The sequence below is a fragment of the Alosa sapidissima genome, chromosome 10 (assembly GCF_018492685.1).
Source record: "Alosa sapidissima isolate fAloSap1 chromosome 10, fAloSap1.pri, whole genome shotgun sequence".
Taxonomy (NCBI): domain Eukaryota; kingdom Metazoa; phylum Chordata; class Actinopteri; order Clupeiformes; family Clupeidae; genus Alosa; species Alosa sapidissima.
This window is the reverse complement of record NC_055966.1, coordinates 21,303,315-21,321,430: the sequence shown is the minus strand read 5'-3', so window position 1 is coordinate 21,321,430 and position 18,116 is coordinate 21,303,315. Positions and strand designations below refer to the sequence as shown.

General features: G+C 39.1%; 2 protein-coding genes across 28 annotated transcripts in view; both read left to right on the top strand.

Moving 5' to 3' along the window:
• The window catches only part of LOC121720940 (membrane-spanning 4-domains subfamily A member 4A-like), a 20,081-nt gene extending 17,409 nt beyond the window's left edge, over positions 1-2,672 (top strand). For 7 of the 9 annotated variants that reach the window (XM_042107439.1, XM_042107447.1, XM_042107445.1 and 4 more), the window contains 4 exons: positions 802-960; positions 1,059-1,169; positions 1,263-1,343; positions 1,453-2,672. In XM_042107439.1, the coding sequence (XP_041963373.1) occupies positions 802-960; positions 1,059-1,169; positions 1,263-1,343; positions 1,453-1,566 (465 nt within the window). In that variant the 3' untranslated portion in view covers positions 1,567-2,672. Of the gene's footprint in view, positions 1-801; positions 961-1,058; positions 1,170-1,262; positions 1,344-1,452 lie in introns of those variants that run through there. The other 2 variants (XM_042107440.1, XM_042107441.1) reach the window with 2 other exon arrangements.
• Positions 1-18,116, top strand: part of LOC121720943 (membrane-spanning 4-domains subfamily A member 4A) — a 25,179-nt gene extending 7,063 nt beyond the window's left edge. Inside the window, exons 1-9 of one of the 19 annotated variants that reach the window (XR_006034667.1) lie at positions 6,455-6,603; positions 8,205-8,395; positions 8,551-8,608; positions 11,260-11,367; positions 11,523-11,643; positions 12,492-12,650; positions 12,803-12,916; positions 13,016-13,096; positions 13,214-18,116. Coding sequence is in view for 9 of the 19 variants with exons in the window: in XM_042107452.1 (XP_041963386.1) it covers positions 6,602-6,603; positions 8,218-8,395; positions 11,260-11,367; positions 11,587-11,643; positions 12,492-12,650; positions 12,803-12,916; positions 13,016-13,096; positions 13,214-13,327 (813 nt within the window). In the remaining 10 variants the exon portion in view is untranslated. Of the gene's footprint in view, positions 1-6,454; positions 6,604-8,190; positions 8,396-8,464; positions 8,614-11,259; positions 11,368-11,522; positions 11,644-12,491; positions 12,651-12,802; positions 12,917-13,015; positions 13,097-13,213 lie in introns of those variants that run through there. The other 18 variants (XR_006034668.1, XR_006034672.1, XR_006034669.1 and 15 more) reach the window with 18 other exon arrangements.

The window sequence follows — 18,116 nt, the reverse complement described above, 5'->3', positions numbered from 1 at the left end:
GAAGAGTGGAGAGGCAAAAAATCCAAGTTGCTTGAAATCCAGTTTGATGTTTCCACAGTCAGTGACGATGTGGGGTGCCATGTCATTTGCTGGTGTTAGTCCACTGTGTTTTATCAAGTCCAGAGTTAATGCAGCTTTCTACCAGGAGATTTTAGTACACTCCATGCTTCCATCTGTTGACAAGCTTTATGAAGATCCTGATTTCCTTTTCCAGCAGGACTCGACACCTGCCCACAGTGCCAAAACTGCTATAACTTAAGATATAATATAACTGCTTAATTGGCCAGACAACTCGTCTGACCTGAACCCTATAGAGAATATATGGTTGATTGTCAAGAGAAAAATGAGGGACACCAGACCCAACAATACAGATGACCTTAAGGTTGCTATCAAAACAACCTCGGCTTCACTAACACTTCAGCAGTGCCACATGCTGATTGCCTCCGTACCACGCCACATTGATGCAGTAATTTCTGCAAAAGCAGCCAGAACAAGTATTGAGTGTATGAATGAACTATAGAATATATGAAAGATCTACTTTTTGAACTAAATTAAGGGGTAAAAATGAACTTTTTCATGATATTCAAATTTTTTGAGACCCACCTGTATGTAAGTTGCACCACCATAGTTCAAACTATCATTTTTGGAAACAGCTGTGTTGTACTTGTAAGTTGCTAACATAATTGCTAACTATGCTTTTGGGAAACGCACCCCAGTTCGACAGAACACAATCCAATATATTGGACTGAAATACAGTAGACAATGGTTATTGTGATGTGATTTTTATTTTTTATATTTTAGGTGAAAGCATCACTTGGGATGAACATCTTCAGCACAATAACTGCAGGACTTGCTATAATTCTGCATAGCTTTGATTTTCTTGTCCCAATGTACCCTTATTCACACAATTGTTATGGAGATGATGATTATTACAAATGCTATACGAAGAATGCATACAAGGTATGTAGCATTATAAGTTGTATATTATATTTATATTAATATACAATAACCTTGATCTGTCTTACGATCGTTGTATGATATTGGTTTCCCTACAATAGACCAGCACATTAGGGATTGCTGGAGTGATGCTGGTGTTGTCAGTGCTGGAGTTCATTGTTTCCATTTGTGTATCTGCATTTGCCTGCAAAGCCACCTGTACTACTACTGGGGTGAGAAGTGTTCATGGTCCAATAGCACTCATGCTGTCAAGTTAGTAAACTGCATATTGAGTACCTCTGCATGTTTTGTATGTAATTTTGCAGCAGGTGATGTACATTTCAAACCAGGTGCCACCCTTTGTCTCCACCTCCCACTTCTCTGCACCTCCCCTGAATACTTCAGAGGTACTGAGGAGTCCTGAACATTTAAATGGAAAGATCATTATGACTGACCCATATAATATACAGATGCATATAGATCCCTCAGCTAACTTCTCATGTGTTGTTTTTCCAGATGCCTCCCTTCCAAAGCAGTGTGGTGCCTCCTGCTCATCATAGCAGTGTTGATGGCCTGAAGGTTGGTAGATCTGAAGATCTGCCCCCCGAATACACCCCTACCCAAGAATAAGACCTATGATGACACAAACAGATACAGGGGGAGCTTTATGTTTAAAACTAATTGTAACCTTGCAGATTGTTTTTATGCTTTCATCATATTCGTGAAGTGTGCATACAGCCATTTCTGGATATTCACTATCAAATGTATCTATCTAATTTAAACAGTAGCTAACTAGCATATACTCCAAGTGGCTGCATTCCTTAAAAAATACTTGTCAGTTCTCAGTATGAACAAACAAAGATCTCAGTATGACTTGTTTTGTATGCCTATAGCTTTGATATAAGGTCCTAGATTCAGGAAAAAAAAGTGCAAGAGGAGTGATATTGATTGTGTTATAAAGTTGTCTTTTGCACCCACATGGTTTCATTCAGTATTTTGAAAATATGTTGAAACATATGAACATGAAGGTATTAAGGATCAAACAAGGTGTGGTTGTGTTTTTTGTCATTTTCATGGGACTGAAATGGTATATGGGGTAGCTGGTAGGAACTTGAAAATCTGTGTGGGAATAGCTCAATGTGTGATCATTTAGTGTACAAAGTTATCCAATGTTCTACATAGGAGCCATTGTAAATTCTGTTCTAATCCAGACATGCGCGCTCTTACGTTGACTTGTATTTCATTTCATACAGTGCCAGCGCCACACATGGTACAACGTGGTATTACAACAGAGCCTGTATTTACTGTGTGATACTGTAGGTGATGGGAAACTGAAACTTTTTGTTTTTTTAAGACTGACCTGACTCAGTTTGGAATTGTGGTATCAGTGTGTACTGTTGATTCACCACTGTCCTCTCTGAGAAATTGTGAGAACCAACCTTTTAGAGAAGAATCTTTTATCTCTATAACTAAAGGCTGTATATGTGATTTTAAAGCATCATGTCAGGATTTCCTGGTAAAAACTCACATTGGTTGGAAACCCAGCTACACAGCTACTGACTGAAAACATTGGCCATAAAAATGTTGTTGGGGTCATCATAACGATTCATAATCCAAAAACAAAAGGGCCCCAGAATGTACTGTAATGTAACGTGTAAAACTGTTCTCTGTTCTGCAACTAGCAATGATCACTGTAACGTGATGTGTTGTCTTAAGTGCATATCGACCAACACGCAGCAACTGTGCATATTCTGTTTAATTTATCCACATACACACACACACCAATTTCACCTTGCACACAGGCCAAACTAGTTTTACTCTGCACATACACATAAAATCTCAAACATATTCTGCTTTTATCTCACGCGTAACCCACACATTTGTGCACCGATAACATAGTAGACTTCAGGTATGCTCTATTATTTTCCCAGCAAATACACAAATTCTTTGTGCCCAAGAGACTCAGTGCCTCACAGTTAAAATAAGTCAATAAATAAATAAAGGGACTAGCAATGCAAACAAATAATACATAGTTAGGCTAAGGGGTAAAAACACAAAACAAAATAAAATAAAAACAGTAAGGCTAAAGGGGTAAAACACATAGCAGTAAAGTGAGGTCAGACAATAAAACATGTAATAAAAAAGAGAGAAAATTAAAAAATAAGAAATGAAATTAGTAGCTAGTGAGATTGGATGATGGAGCCAAAATTGTGGGAAGGGGTGGGCTTAGGACGACAAAACACAAACACAAAAAAATCAATATTACCTAGCTTGAATTGCTGCAGCCAACAGCCAGGGATGTGCAGTATTTCTGATACATGTATTTAAAATAAGTATTTTAAATACTAAATAGTAATTTGTCATCTGTATTTTATTTTGTTGAAGAAAATGTATTTTTGTAAAAATATTGCCAAATATTTTTGTGAAACCAATAGCCTACTTTTTGTGATGTGATGACATCATAAAAGTGCAAAACAATGAATAGCCTCTGGTGCTGACTTAATAATTTGTTGTGATCATATTATGACTTGTTGTGATCATATTATTGAGATTCAGGAAGGTGATTCAGTGCAATATGAGTAACTTGTACGTTGCTCACACATATAGTGCACTGCCTCTATACCAACCAAGTTTCTCGAACTTTAATGATAAGTTTCTTGAGAACTTTAATCATCAATCGGAACACAGGGAACCAATTATGTGGTTGCCCTGAGATTCAGAAAGATGCAGAGGGGTATTTCACAAAACCTAGATAAGGGATTAAGCTGGGATTTTTCGGTTATCCTGGATGAATTTAGCCTTGACTTGGTTTCACAAAAGAGATGGCACATAAGTTACCATGGGGATTTATTCTCTGCACCTAGCCTGGTCCCGACCAGGCTAACAGCCAAGCTAAGCTAATTTTAATGGTAATTATGTTGTCTTATTGGTTCAGCTAGCCGTCATTCAAATCAGACCTCCATGCTAATTTTTAAGGAGCTTTATTCCATTTATATACTATTTGCTAAATGTATATGCTCGCAAAACAAAAAAGATTGTCTAAGAATGGGGGTAGAGGAGCGCTTCTTGGACTCTAAAGTTTGGTTAAGTCAGAGGTGCTCTTTGGATGGGAAAATAAATGCCAAGAATCAGGAAACTCCAAGGCACTCTCTATTGAAAAAGTTAAAAAGCCTTTATTATCATGGCTTGGTCAAGTTAACCTTCTAAAAAACTCCAACACGTTTCGGCTACATGCCTTCTTCTACTCCCAGAACTTATTATTTTAATTGTGATAGCCTAATAATTATTAACATAGGCCTAGGTACTCGTTGTTTACTTCTTTTGTTGATAAACGTTTGATGAATAGCCTACTTTAGTGGAGGGGCAAGTTTTTGAAGGTGTTTTCAACTATAATATAAAGGTACAGTATATCTGTGCATCTTTGCAGTGGTAAGCGCTTTCTTAATGACATTGTGTGCCGAGACAAGGAAGCACTCACACGTGGGTGCATCGGGGTGCATACGTTGCACTTCCAGCCTGTCAGAACCTTGGGGTTCGCGTTCCTTACAGCCTGGTCATCGGACTCTCTCAACTCGAGAACAAGCCTGGTCTTTTCCTGCTTTTAGCCCAGACTGATGGATTGAAGGGGCAGCTGGAGGATGTTCCTTCCAAAGAGGCCCGTTTCAGAGAAGCACCATGGCAGCTCCAACCACTTTCTGATGAATGTTTAGGCTTTTCCATCCATCTTACTTGCGGTGGATGAGGGGATCTTACTCATTTTCAGTGGCCACATCACCCTCCTGTAGAGAGTAACTGATAGCACCTGACCTTGTACTTCCCTGGGAGTTGGCTTTGGTCGATCTTTGCCAGGCTTTCTGAGAGTTGTTTCAGCACAGTTCTCCCCATCTGTTTGTCCGTGAGCTCTGCTGTGTACTGCCTCCCCAGGCTTTTAATGGGTTGCTCTTTGCAAGGAGTGGGATTTTCTCTCCACCTACGACGAAAATGGTGCTGCTGTTTCTGACTCCTTCTGAGAGACAGGCTCCGTGATTTTGATGGCTTGATCTTCATTCGTGCCCACGACATCAACTCGTCCATCCTTTTCAGGAGTCTTGATGTGCATGCTGCTGTCTGAAGGAGGCTGGTGATGTCATCCATGTACATCCTCAGTGGGGGTAGCCTCTGCCCAGATGGTAGCTTGATCCCTCCAACCATCTGTCTTGCTCCACCGAGAATCACCTCAAAGGCTGACAAGAACAGGATGGGAGAGATGGCACACCCCATGACGCTTCCTACTTCTACTAACTACTACTACTAACTGTTGCCACCCGGTGGTAAAATCTTGGAGGGCGAAGCACATCTGCAGGTCATTGAAGTAGGATGCCACCATGTTCTTTACACAGGAGGGCATATGGAAGAACTCCATGGCGTAGTTTATCAGCTGGTGTGGAACTGATCCGTACGCATTAGCAAGATCAAGCCAGACGATGTGCAGGTCTGTCTTCTCCCACTTGGCCTTCTGGATCTGGTCCCAGATCATTGAAGAGTGCTCTACGCACCCTGGAAAGCCCGGGACTCCCGCCTTCTGGCAGTTGGTGTCGATGTAGCCATTTTCAAGCAGGTAAGTGGTCTTCATTTTGGCCAGCACTGAGAAGAAGATTTTTTCTTCTACGTTCAGCAGGGCAATGCTTCTGAACTGGCCGATGTCTTTCGCTTCCGGAGTTCGCTTCCTTGGGGAGGAATACCGCTACAGCTCTTTGCCACTCGGATGGGATGAGTTGCTTTTTCCAGCCAGTTCTCATGAGGTACCATAGTAGCTCTAGTACCTTGGGACAGTTCTTATAGAGCTTGTATGGGATTCCATTGGGGCCTGGTTGGAGGTCACTTCGCCAAACCTGTTCTTGCAGGCCTGGTATAGGATGTCCCCAATCTGGTTGAGCTTGGATTCTGCCCCTCCTCGCAAAGATCCCTCCAGTGTCTTGACCAGGTCGGTATCCAGTGTATGCCATGCCTCTCGTTTGCCTTTGGCCATTTGAGCTTGCCTCGTCTAGTTGGTTTCTTGGTCTCTGCTTTTTGCTCTGTCCTGTGTGAGTTGGTGGTGACTGGGTCTTGGTACTCACGTGGGGGCTCTGCCTCCACCAGTGGGCCTTCTTCCACTGACATCTATGCCTTCTGCAACGTTGGGTCCATTGGCTCTGTGGTTTTCGACCTGGCTTTTGGTCCCTCTTGTCTTTCCCTTTATCTTTCTATCCTCTAATATAGGTTTGTAGTCTCATGAATTTGGTATACTGTTTCTGGCCAGGAACCCTCCCAAGGTTGTTAATTGCCACACCCCTGGGCGCATTGTTTAAAAAATGAACGTGCAAAATACCAAAACTTTGCAGGGGTGGAAAACGAGTTTTACGCCATGCGCCAGTGTGCAAAATACACCCCATGATCTGCACCCGAGAAACATGCAAGGTGCAAAGTATATCTCTTCCCCAGTAGAGGGCAATGTTTAATCAATATTTTGCAACATCACACAACCAGTCAGCAGGGGAACCTGATAAGCCCCACAACAACCAACAGTGGTGCAAGAAGATTATTCGGTTGAGTGAACTTGTGAGGAGCATACCACTGAAGAAAGCAGGCCTAACACTGTTGTTCTGAAAGCTATCCATTCTATGTCCATTCAACGTGAGATCCTCAAATGTAAGTTTGTGAGGATTTGTTGTCTTAACTTGAAAGGGTTAGGACTATAAATGCTGGATGACATTAATAGATAACATTAATGATTTAGGACTCAATAATTACAGTACAGTAGCTGGATAACATTAATGATTTAGAACTCAATAATTAATAACCACTTAATAGGGTCATTAAAGCAATGAGTGTGCATTATACTGTATGTTACAACATAGTTGTAAGAATGAAACTGGCATAGTGTGGGAGGAGGGGTATTTAGACTGGTTGAGCATAGAAAACTTGCCTGTTCTCTCTCTCTGTGTCAGTGATGATCATTTATCAGGCTGTGTCACTGGTATTATCAGAGCAGATTTGTGTTTGCTACACATTGCTACAAAAACCTTTAGTTGGTGGTGTTTATAGACCCTTTCAACAATAAAAACAAAAACAATGCTTGAACGTTCTATTTGGGCCCCAATCTACTTCCTCTGCATTAAGATAACATATGGAATGTTAAAACGGAAGTCTTGTGGGGCCAACTATGATGCTGATAATGGAACTCTCTTGAAAGGGTCTATAAGATTACTTCTAGGAAGGCAGAAGAATAGGATAGATATAGATTAGATTCAACTTTATTGTCATTGTGCAGAGTACAAGTACTGTACAAAGACAACGAAATGCAGTTTGCGTCTAACCAGAAGTGCAAAAAAGCAGAAAAGTGCAAATGTAATATACAAAGTTTAGACAGGTGATGCACAGACAGAACAAGAAATATAGTGCAGTGTAGACAGTAGTATACAGTTGGTTTACAGAAGTTGGTTTAGAGTAGGCCTAATATGAATTAAATATAAATATGTGCAGTGTATTAGCAGTTACCTTATAAGAGCAGAATAAATATGTCTATGTAATATGAACAATGTATGAACAACATGTACAGATATGTGCAATGTAGTAGCAGCATAATAGTAGTAAGAATAATATAGGTATATGTAATGTATTAAAAGAATATATTATAAGAAAAACAGAATAAATATGGACATTCAGTATGAACCATATAGACAGATATGTACAGCATGTAAAGCTATGTGCAGTGTGGTAACAGTACCATTGTAGTGCAGAAACAATAACATTATAAGAGTAGTAAGTGTATATGCATAATGAATAGTATGAAGAGCAGTAGATGGGGATGGGGATGTCCGCCTCCTTGTTGTCCCTGTCAAGGTTGCCATGGTCATGGACACCTCAACAGGCACAGGCAAGGAGGCATTGGGCAGGGGGCTTAGTTGGTTGGTTGTCACCGGGATACAGAGTAGAGTGACAGCCGTAGGAAAGAAGTTTCCTCTGAAACTGCTGGTTCAGGTGCAGAGAGACCTGTAACGCCTCCAGGAGGGGAGTGGGGTGAACAGTCTCTGGTTGTGGTTGATAGGTAAATAGGAAAGGGTTTAAATTGTAAGTTCTTTCAGCATTTAGGAGAAAGCTCTATTTAAATATCCACAGTATGTTTTTTTTTTCTTTCTGAAGAAAAACCCAGAAATACTGTACAGCTGTGCAATGCATAGTGTGGCATATGGTTAAGCTTCAAAAAAAGCTTCATAAAACATACAAAATTAAAAGAAATGTGCTCACAGTTGGTTGATTTAGGCTCATGCAGCATCCATCATCAACAATGGCCAACTCTCCTACCAATGGGATGGTAGTGCTCACCCATCTGTACCCACAACAAGGTATTGAAAATGACCTTTCACACCACACTGGAGTTATTCAACCAGCTTCCTCTCAGCTCAGAGGGTTCCTAAAGAGAGAGCCAGCTGTCCTAGGAGTAAGTCTGTGATCTCAGTGTTCAAGAAGTAACAAGACCTTAACATGTTTTGCTGTTTTGCACTTTCAGGCCTTACCTGACATGACATGCTACCCAACTCCTAGTACAGGCAATAGTCATCTAGCGACTTGACTACTGTAATGCCCTCCTGACAGGTCTCCCAACCTGCACAGTGAAACCCCTTCAGATGATCCAGAACGTGATGGCGTGCCTGTATGGCAAGTAATTTTAACATTTAACAGCTAGACTGGATATGTGTTACAGATATCTGTACTTCAGTTATTCCTAGTCAAAAACGAACATTTCAGATATCCAAAAAGACATTCTTCCTATAGGACAAATGACGACACTTTTGCCATTCATTTGTATGGTGTTTATCATTACACTATGTGAATTGCGGATATCTGCAACTGAATTGTAGATATCTGTAATTCCAGTTAGAGATATCTTCTATTTGATTCTGACTATAGTCATAACTCCAGTTGATAGTCATAACTCCAGTTGAAGATATCTTTAATTCACCTCAATTCAAGATATCTACATGTTCCTTTTCAGATATCTTAAATTAAGTTTGACTAGGCTTATTTAACTTTTATTCTGCCTAAACTGAATTACAGATATCTACAATTGTCTTTTAAGATGTGTGATGAGTTGAATGTCGTTTTCAATTATGTGATTGCAGATATCTGTAATTCAGTTTTGCCTAACATTTAAATGTTAAAAGGGCTTGCCATACACGTTACTGTGCTGCTCACCGAGCTACACTGGCTAGCCACCTGTATCAAATTCATATCACTAATGCTAATGCTAATGCTTGCATACAGTAGTCTTCGGTTCTGCACCCACATACTTGAATGCCCTTATACAGGCATATGTTATCTCCTCCCGACCGTTGCGCTTCTCTGATGAATGATATCTGGCTCTGCCATGCACCCTTACACTCAGGGTAATCCAAACTTTTCTCATCTGTCGTTCCCGTGGAACGCGCTACCAGTTCCTACCTTCAAAAAACTCCTGAATACATAGGCTACTCAACCCTGGCGTTTTAGGAGGCTGTAACCGATATTTTTTTGAAACCGGGTTCCGAAGTGGGATTTTTTGAAACCGACTGCAAAGCCGGCAATTTTAATGACGACATAGCCCCACCCCTCAACTCAGCCACCGCAATCGACCTGACACTCTGCTTGTCAGAACAAACCAAACCATTTGTTTGTCATATTAAAATGTTTTTCCCTGTCATGATTTATGTGCACACGGTATCAGCCTTTTGTGGCTAAGTTAGAAGCACACCGTTAGTTTAACTTAGTTAAACATTAGCTTACTGCAACCTATGACTAACGCATGTTAATGTTCTCTCCAGTGTAACGTCCTCCATACCAGACCTAATGCAAAATGTAAAAGCATTTCAAATTCTACATAGCAGTCACATACCTTAATAATGAACTTTATTTCACCTCTGTGTGTGGACACGACTTTTTTTTACCGGTATAGTTAAAGGTGTGAAAGCGGTAAGAAAAAAGACACCCGTTGGTTTCATGTAGACGTGGCTTAGGCTACGTTTACACGTGGCCGGCTATTTTCATAAACGGACATTTCACCCTCTCCGTTTTCAAAAATAACATCATGCACACCTGTCAGTTTTCAGAAAAGTTTTCCTTTACACTAACCCGGGTAGGCCTATATGCCTTTAAGAGCATGCCAAACCTGTATGTGGCAGTGTAACGAGAAGCTAAAGCCCATGTTAGCCAATCAGAATCCCGAAAATATCAACAGCAACGAATCACTTCCTCTTTCTCTTTTGAACTGACTAAAGATCTCCGCCTCGTCACATAAAACTCCATTTGCGGGTTGATAAAACCTCCGTTTGCGTCTAAATGACTAACCTGATTCTCGCCAGATGAATTTCATTCCGCCTAGCTCCACTCTGGGATCGGTTCCGTTGAGAGTGATTTCGGCACCAGATTGTATGGTAGAGCCAATCAGGATGCATGGCGGGAATTTCATAGATGTGACGTAGCGTAGAAGCGACTGTGAGACTGTTCTCAGCGTCACAGGTTGGCTTCGATGTGAGTGGTTGAAGTAGCACGTCAATAGATGACGGACAAGTGGCTTATCCAATCATATGCAAGGATTTTTTGATAAGGCCCAGCCTTCTGAAGCACCACTCCAATGGATCGATGGATTAGTGGAGCTAGGCGGAACGAAATTTATCTGGCGAGAGTCAGGTTACTAAATGACAGGGTCAAACGCAGAAAAACATCACCGGTTGCATCGTTTTCGTTGTCGTCTAAACAGGGCCTGACACTTGACTCTTTAGAACAGGGTTCCCATGGGTCATGGAATTTCTGAAAGTCTATTCCAGACATGGAAAGTGAGAGAATTTTATCATTTCGGGGACAAAGTCATGGAATATCATGGAATTTTGTAGCAGTTCAAAACTCACTTGCCAAAATACATTAATACAAATACATTTCAACTCAGAATTGGTGTATATCTGATTATTAGCTTAAAGCTTGCTTGAGTAGTTGTGGTTAGTCCAACTTTGTTTATTCAATGCCCATTTATTCATCTCCCACTCTAAAAAAGTAAAAGATTCTTGAACGCTATGCGACTGTTCTAAAATCTTTGGTCTGTATATTGTACAATTTATTATATAGAAGGTCATGGAAATTCAGATTGTTTTTGTCAGGGAAAAGTCATGGAATTTTACATTTGTTTTAGAGTGGGAACTCTGAGTGTAGTACTTATTCCTGCATTAACTTGTCCTTGTCATACTGTAACTTGATTGTTTCCCTTTTTGTAAGTCACTTTGGTTAAAAAGCCTCAGCAAAATGTAATGTAATGTTTTTTTTTCTCCCACACAGACAGTTCAAATAATGACAGGCATGGTCATATTCTTGCTCGGCATTGTATCTGCATTTGTTGGGACATTATCCACTTACTTTGGTATCATGTTCTGGGGAGCCATTATTGTGAGATTCAGTCATTGTGTTATTTTCTTAATTTAAAAGTGTGTTCTTTAATGCAATTTAACTTGTTTTAGTGATTGACATCTGTAATATTTCTACTTATTATGCTATTTCTTAATAGACTCTGAAACCTCTGATGTAAAACACTTTTTTTTTAGCATTTTGTCATAGCCGCCTCTAAAAGGATATGCACTGCAGTAAACAGAACATCCTTTCTTTCAGTACATCACAGCTGGTTCACTCACTGTGAGAGCTTCTAAAGAGCTTAATCAGTGTTTGGTAAGTATTGAATTATGAATCCCTCTGCACTGACTGCATTCAGCTATGGTAATATTATGACACATTCTAAAGTGCTGTAATTGTATGTATGTTATCATGAGAAGCCCCCGATAACTTGTCAATACATGTTAAATGTTTTGTAAAACTTAAATTAATGTGTTGTGCAAGAACATTTGTTTTAATTTGACTTTGATGGTAAACAAACTTGTAATAGGCAAATTGTTCACCTAGCATAGATATACAGCATAAACGTAACGAGTTGCTACCGAGAAAACCAGCCATGCAACTTCAAGAACGGCAGCCGACAAATATTGCGAGAATCGGAAACATTACCGTAAAATATAAATATATCGCAACTCTAGAAGGTGCTCTACAGTCGCCAAAAATACCTAAACTTGCATAGTGTATGTTTAAATATTTGACTTATGAGACATTCGAATCTGCCACAAGCTATTAGGTGTAGATTTGTGACTTGAGTAATTTAATATAGGCTAATTTAATGCAAATAAATCACAAAGAAGGTTACAAATTTGGTGGCTGAAATCATAGATATTATAGATACCGTATTGTCTGTTCAGTTCTATTGGGTGGCATACGTCAACGCGGCCGCCATATTGATGGGGGCAACACCTTACTGTCTATGGGCAACACTTGCCGGCAATCACCTGTTTGATTTCCAATCAGAGGCACCAGTTTGTCCATTGGCCTCCATTACTGCCCGATTGTTGCCCCCACCAAAAAGGCGGGAGCTCAATGCGGTATCTAGGTTTCTATCTATGGCTCAAATCTGAAATGCAAAGCCTATGATGGTTTAGAGTGGCCTGATCCAGTTTTGTTGTTTTGTGCAGGTCAACGCATCACTGGGGATGAATATTGCCAGCACAATAACTGCAGGACTGGCCATAATTCTACACAGCTTTGATTTCATTGTCCCAATGTACCCGAATTACAGCTGCAGTAATCATTATGATGATTATAGTTGTCTGAGGAACAAAAAAATGTTCTTGGTCAGTATACAATATATTATACAATGCATATTATGTACACTATACTGTTTACTTGAAACTTGACTGTTTATACATTATGATGATAACACTGAACAGTTTAAGGATCATTATGTGTTGTTTCAGTTCTGACTGTATTGTTCTCCCCACATCAGAGCAGGGTATGGGGGATGACTGGTGTGTTGCTAGTGTTGTCTGTTCTGGAGTTTATAGTCTCCTTATCTGTATCAGCATTTGCTTGCGAAGCTACCTGTTCTTCTAACATTGGAGTGAGTATAACTGCAGACATTTAATTGCCCTGCTCAGTCAGATGTAAACCGAGCCTACACATTACACATGGCTATTTTTGTGTGTGTTTGATTCTGTAGCAGGTGATATATATTTCAAGCCAAGTGCCACCCTCTATTCCCACTTCCCACCTGCCAACACCTCCAGTAAACACCTCTGAGGTACAGAATCCTGTTAAATATTAAGTTAAATGAAAAAAAAGAGAAAGAAAAAATGTTTTAACTGACAAAATTGGTTGTGGATCCCTCAGCTACCTGTGTCGTGTGTTGCTTTTCTAGACACCTATCTGTCCAGCCAGTGTGGGGCTTCCTGCTCACCTCAGCAGAGCTGACGACTGGGGGATTGGCAAACCTGAAGATCCTCCCCCAGAATACACAGCTACTCAAGACTGAGTCAGACAACATGTAACAGGAAAGAATGTGTTTATCATGCAAATATTAACCTTTCAACTAAATCTATCAATGAATTAGTATGCATGTATGTATGCTGTGCATGAATGTGAGTTTTCATACTGATAGTCTACCCTTAAAGGCGCAGTCGTCGATCGTACGAGATTTCAAGCCCAACTAGCGTGCTCCCTGAAATTAATGCAAGTAGATGGCATTGAAGAAAGCATGACAATACAAGATGTATTATTATATCAGAAATGTATTAGCAATTGACATCAATATACATAAGGCAACACAGCACTGGTAAATCCCAAGATGTATTTTTCTCCTTTTTAAAGCATGAAAAGCTCATGAATCACTACCACCTCCTCTTGGAGTTGCTAATTCTTGTTTTGAGCTTCAAATTCAATTCTATTTACATTTATTGATATACCAGACTCTTTTATTCAAAGCAATCTACAGAACATATAGGCATGCATTTTCATCTGTAGCCTGTTTGCCCTTCTATTCAATTATCTTGCTGCTGTTGTTAGCACCCTCACCTTCACCAGTTGCTCTACCAGACGAGTGGATGTATGTAAAATTAGTATATATTTTTGCAAAACTTTATATCGCTGAAATATTTTGGTACAAATACTGCAGTATAACACCTGTTGCATGATCATTACATGTCATACAAATAGTAATTTCCATGTCTCTTCTCAGGATAATATTATGGATAATATAATTTCTATTTATAAGACTGATGACACAGACTACCTGTGTATGTTTCAATAGTGTAGTTTTACCTGAAAACATCTGAGGTACATGACTTGAAAATGTCAGCATTAGGAAATACGACAATAAACAGTAATTTGCAATGGAATCTCATAATTCTGATGAAATTCCATCTTCCTCAAAATCTAATACAGAAATTTTAAATGTGGTCTTTCTGAGACGTTTCTTTCCTTTGCATTTTGCTTTTTTCATTAAAGTTGAGAGACTTTGAGAGAAATAGGCTGTTATCTAATGTGCAAAGACGGTTAGGAACACAAATTGACCCAGTCAGGCCTTACTATCTGGCTCCCTGTTATCAATGGACTGCAGCTGCTGGGGGAGTGAGGCCTAAACCATGGCTTTTTTGATAAGGACATTTCCGATTCAAAGTGTGGTTGCTTATAAAAGTTGTGGACAGCACAAATCCACTCCATCCATTAGGTTGAAGGATAAGGTTTGAACCAAAACATGAAAGCCCCAAACAGGCACAAGGACAATTTCTGTCTTTTAGGCACTGGGGAAACTGGACAGGAAATAACAGCAACTGAGAATAGGTCTCAAAGCAGCTTTTATTGACTTCAAATGCCATTCATGAAGGCTTTGGGCTCTATTTTGACGATTAGAAACGAGGCGCAAACCTTATTCGTATCTTACACTTAGTCAGTGATGAATTTTGCGCCATGCACCTCACTTTTATTAAGCCTTGTGCCCAGGGGTGTGGCAGAAGGTGTGGTCTGGCGCATGATCCAAGAATCACTATCTTACACCCTCTAAAAATCATTATGCCACTGACCAAGAAAAACCTGGTCTATAGAGAAAGGCACATGTAAAGCACAGCTGAAGACACACTGTCACAAGATGTAAGCAGCTCTTAGCAAGCAGTCCCAAATAACTTAACTGCAGGATAAATAGCCTTAAGATTTTTATTCAGTTTATTCCAACATTATTGGGGTAAGTGTTGCTTTTTTCATGTTTTCGATGATAACCCCTTGTCAGTCAATAGTGAAAGTAATTAAAGCTGATGTCGGCAAGTCTGGCAGATTGAGGGGCCAAAATGAATGTTTTCAACTCTCACGCCCCTCCCCCACTACCACCAAGCACCCTCCCATCGAGTTTGTGCGATATTATAACATGCGCGAGGGGGGATGGGGGGATCTGTGGTGTGTGCACGAACTGTGATTGACAGTCAGATCTCACACATCCCTGCACTGATTGGACCAGAAGAACTGGGAGCTGTATATTTTTGCAAAACAAATAACAGGCTCTAGGTGGAGGTAGAAGTGTTTTCTTTCATTATACACAGATACACCTATCTCAAAGAAGTTTGGAGATAGGTGGAATTGAGCAACTGATGTTTCAGCATTGAGGACAGTCATGCCTTTTGACATGAACCCTGCAAAATTTTGCCTTGATTACCGGTGGCTGTTTCCCCAGAAAATTTCTAGTGGTCTTAAGAAAAATGGTAGTCATTGTGTCATTAGATATGAAAGATGCCTGAACCAGAGTTAATTTCAGATGAGTGGGAGAGATAATAGGATATAACCTAATAGGCTCAAAAGCATAGATCTAAATAAAGCAAACCTTTGCACCACATTTTAATAGACCAGGTCTTTATTAGGTTTTTTTATGGCGTGGTTAAACTGGTCCAATATTTACATAGCGTAACTCTGAAAACAAATGGGTTAGACTTTCTTATGATCTATGTCAGTACATCAAAAATACAAATCACAATAAATAGCCAAGTAACAAGTCTATTAAAACTAAATCAAACAAATATCCAGCACTCAGTAAAGGTGTTTTTTTTCACTATGTTCAATAACCTAACTGCATTTTGAATTGGAGATCTGAAGATTATCTTTATAATTCAGAGCCAAAGTTGCCCTTAACTAGAAATGGGAAAGTCATCATGAACACACAAGTCCTAATCAGAACTGAAATGTGTTACGTTTTTAATAATAAAAAAATAATAATAACGACTTATAATTGCACAGTGTTTTCCAAACTACAGTGCTAAATCTATTATTGCATAATTGTGTACATAATCTGTTTAATTGTTACAGGGTAAGGTGAATGGGAGCTTGAGTTTATCAGCTGTAGTTAGAAGTAATCACTACCATGGACACTTGCCTGAAGTGGGCCTATTAAAATCTGGTCACCATGCTGCTCTATTGCAGTGGAGCTGAACAGTTGACTCTGTTTACAGTATGTTTCTAGACAGGTATTTTGTACCAACAGAGATTACAACCTTTACCGTCTTTCAAGCAGGATGAACTAGGTGATTTTATAATCATTAGATTAGAGTCGATACTGAAAAGTTCACCTTACATATTTTCTATTAGCCTAGGACACATATAGGACATACAAAATGAACCAGCAGTTAGGCCTTCTTCTCATAAGAGGGAAATATTTAAGATTACAAAAATAGCTGATGTATGCAAATGAGAGTTGTTATTAATACAGATGTACAAAAATATTATTCCATTGTGTACAAGCACAATTAGATTCTTTACTGTTGATGATTACCGTTGATACTCAATTGGACACTGTAGGTATGTTTTCAACCTTACCTCTCTATCGTCCATGCATTACTATCACTTCTGTGTGTCTCCTTACATCAGCAACATAACAGAAAATCTGTTGTCTGTTATCTCCACAGACTTACAAGAAAATCATATCAGCAATACGCACATGCACATAGCATACCAGCAAATGTTAAATTCTGAAGGGTAATATTTTTTATATATTTTTATACATTTTTATATGACACATTCACTCTGTTCTAAAAAGTTTGTGATTTAAAGCTATGGTTTATGATTAATTTAGAAGAAAAGTTTTTTGAAGACACTTTTTTTCCCTACATCTTTTCTTTGCAATCCACCAGGGGGCAGTCTCCTATCAGTGTCATGTGCAGGAGTAGATTGTGTTTGGTCAAATCCCTCATAAATCACCCTTTTACTGACACATGACATACTGACAACTTAAAAGGAATACTGCCACATCATAGTCATCCTTTTCTACATTCTTGTTTACCTGCACGGGTGCTCATTGAATAATGCAAGATCTTTTCATGGCTCACTTGGAAAAAAGACTTCTGTCTCAATGTGACTATCCTGGTTAAAATAAGGATAAATACAAATACATAAAATCTTCACTAATCATGAACCCCTGTCTAGCTTTTGCTGGCTACAAGGTCATCTTAAGACAGAAGAGTTTTATTTATTAAATTCTGTATGAATGTCAAGCCTAGTAGTACAAACTAAAGTTTGTATTAGAATAAAGAATGGACTACAGGAACTACAGGTCTCTGTGAACTTCAATAGTTTATGAGAAAAAAAGTATGTGTAAAGATATTTTAATTTCATTCTTCAATGTTTATACTTACAAATGACAGTTAAGTTGCACATGATTGTTTACTTTAGAGTCAGTCGGTTTTCTGTTTTCTAGTTCTAAGTACAGAAAAACACAACCATTTTAGGGCATTGAGTAATTAATAGCTCACTAAATACAGCAGACAGAGATTATGTTGAAAATATTAATATTCTTTAATTACTCATAGGTAGACATGTTTTAACAACAGCAATATGATCAACCACACTGTAAGCTCAGAAAGACATTTTGTTGTAAATTGGCTTCAAATGTTTCTGTGTAGGAAAAATATTTAAAGCCTTCTGGTCACATTTCATCATGATTGTTCCAAGATTCAAAAAAAGTCATCAAATGAATACTAAGTGAAAGATGGTCTTCAATCAAACTTGGTTCCACTTCATTTCCCACAAAAAGCAACATTCTTGTTTATGAATTATGGCTATCGTGTGGCATGTGGGAGTATTGAGCTAACTCATCAATGTTTGCATTTAAAGTCCATCATGTTAAATTATCAAACTGATTTTGCTTAGTTAGTAGATTAGCTTTAAGACGTTGCACTTTGTATAACTGAAATGAATTATGGCCCAAAATGTAATTTGATAAACAATATTCAGATGATTTGTAAATTCTCTAAAATGACGATCCAAATAAAGGTAACCCCATTGCTTAA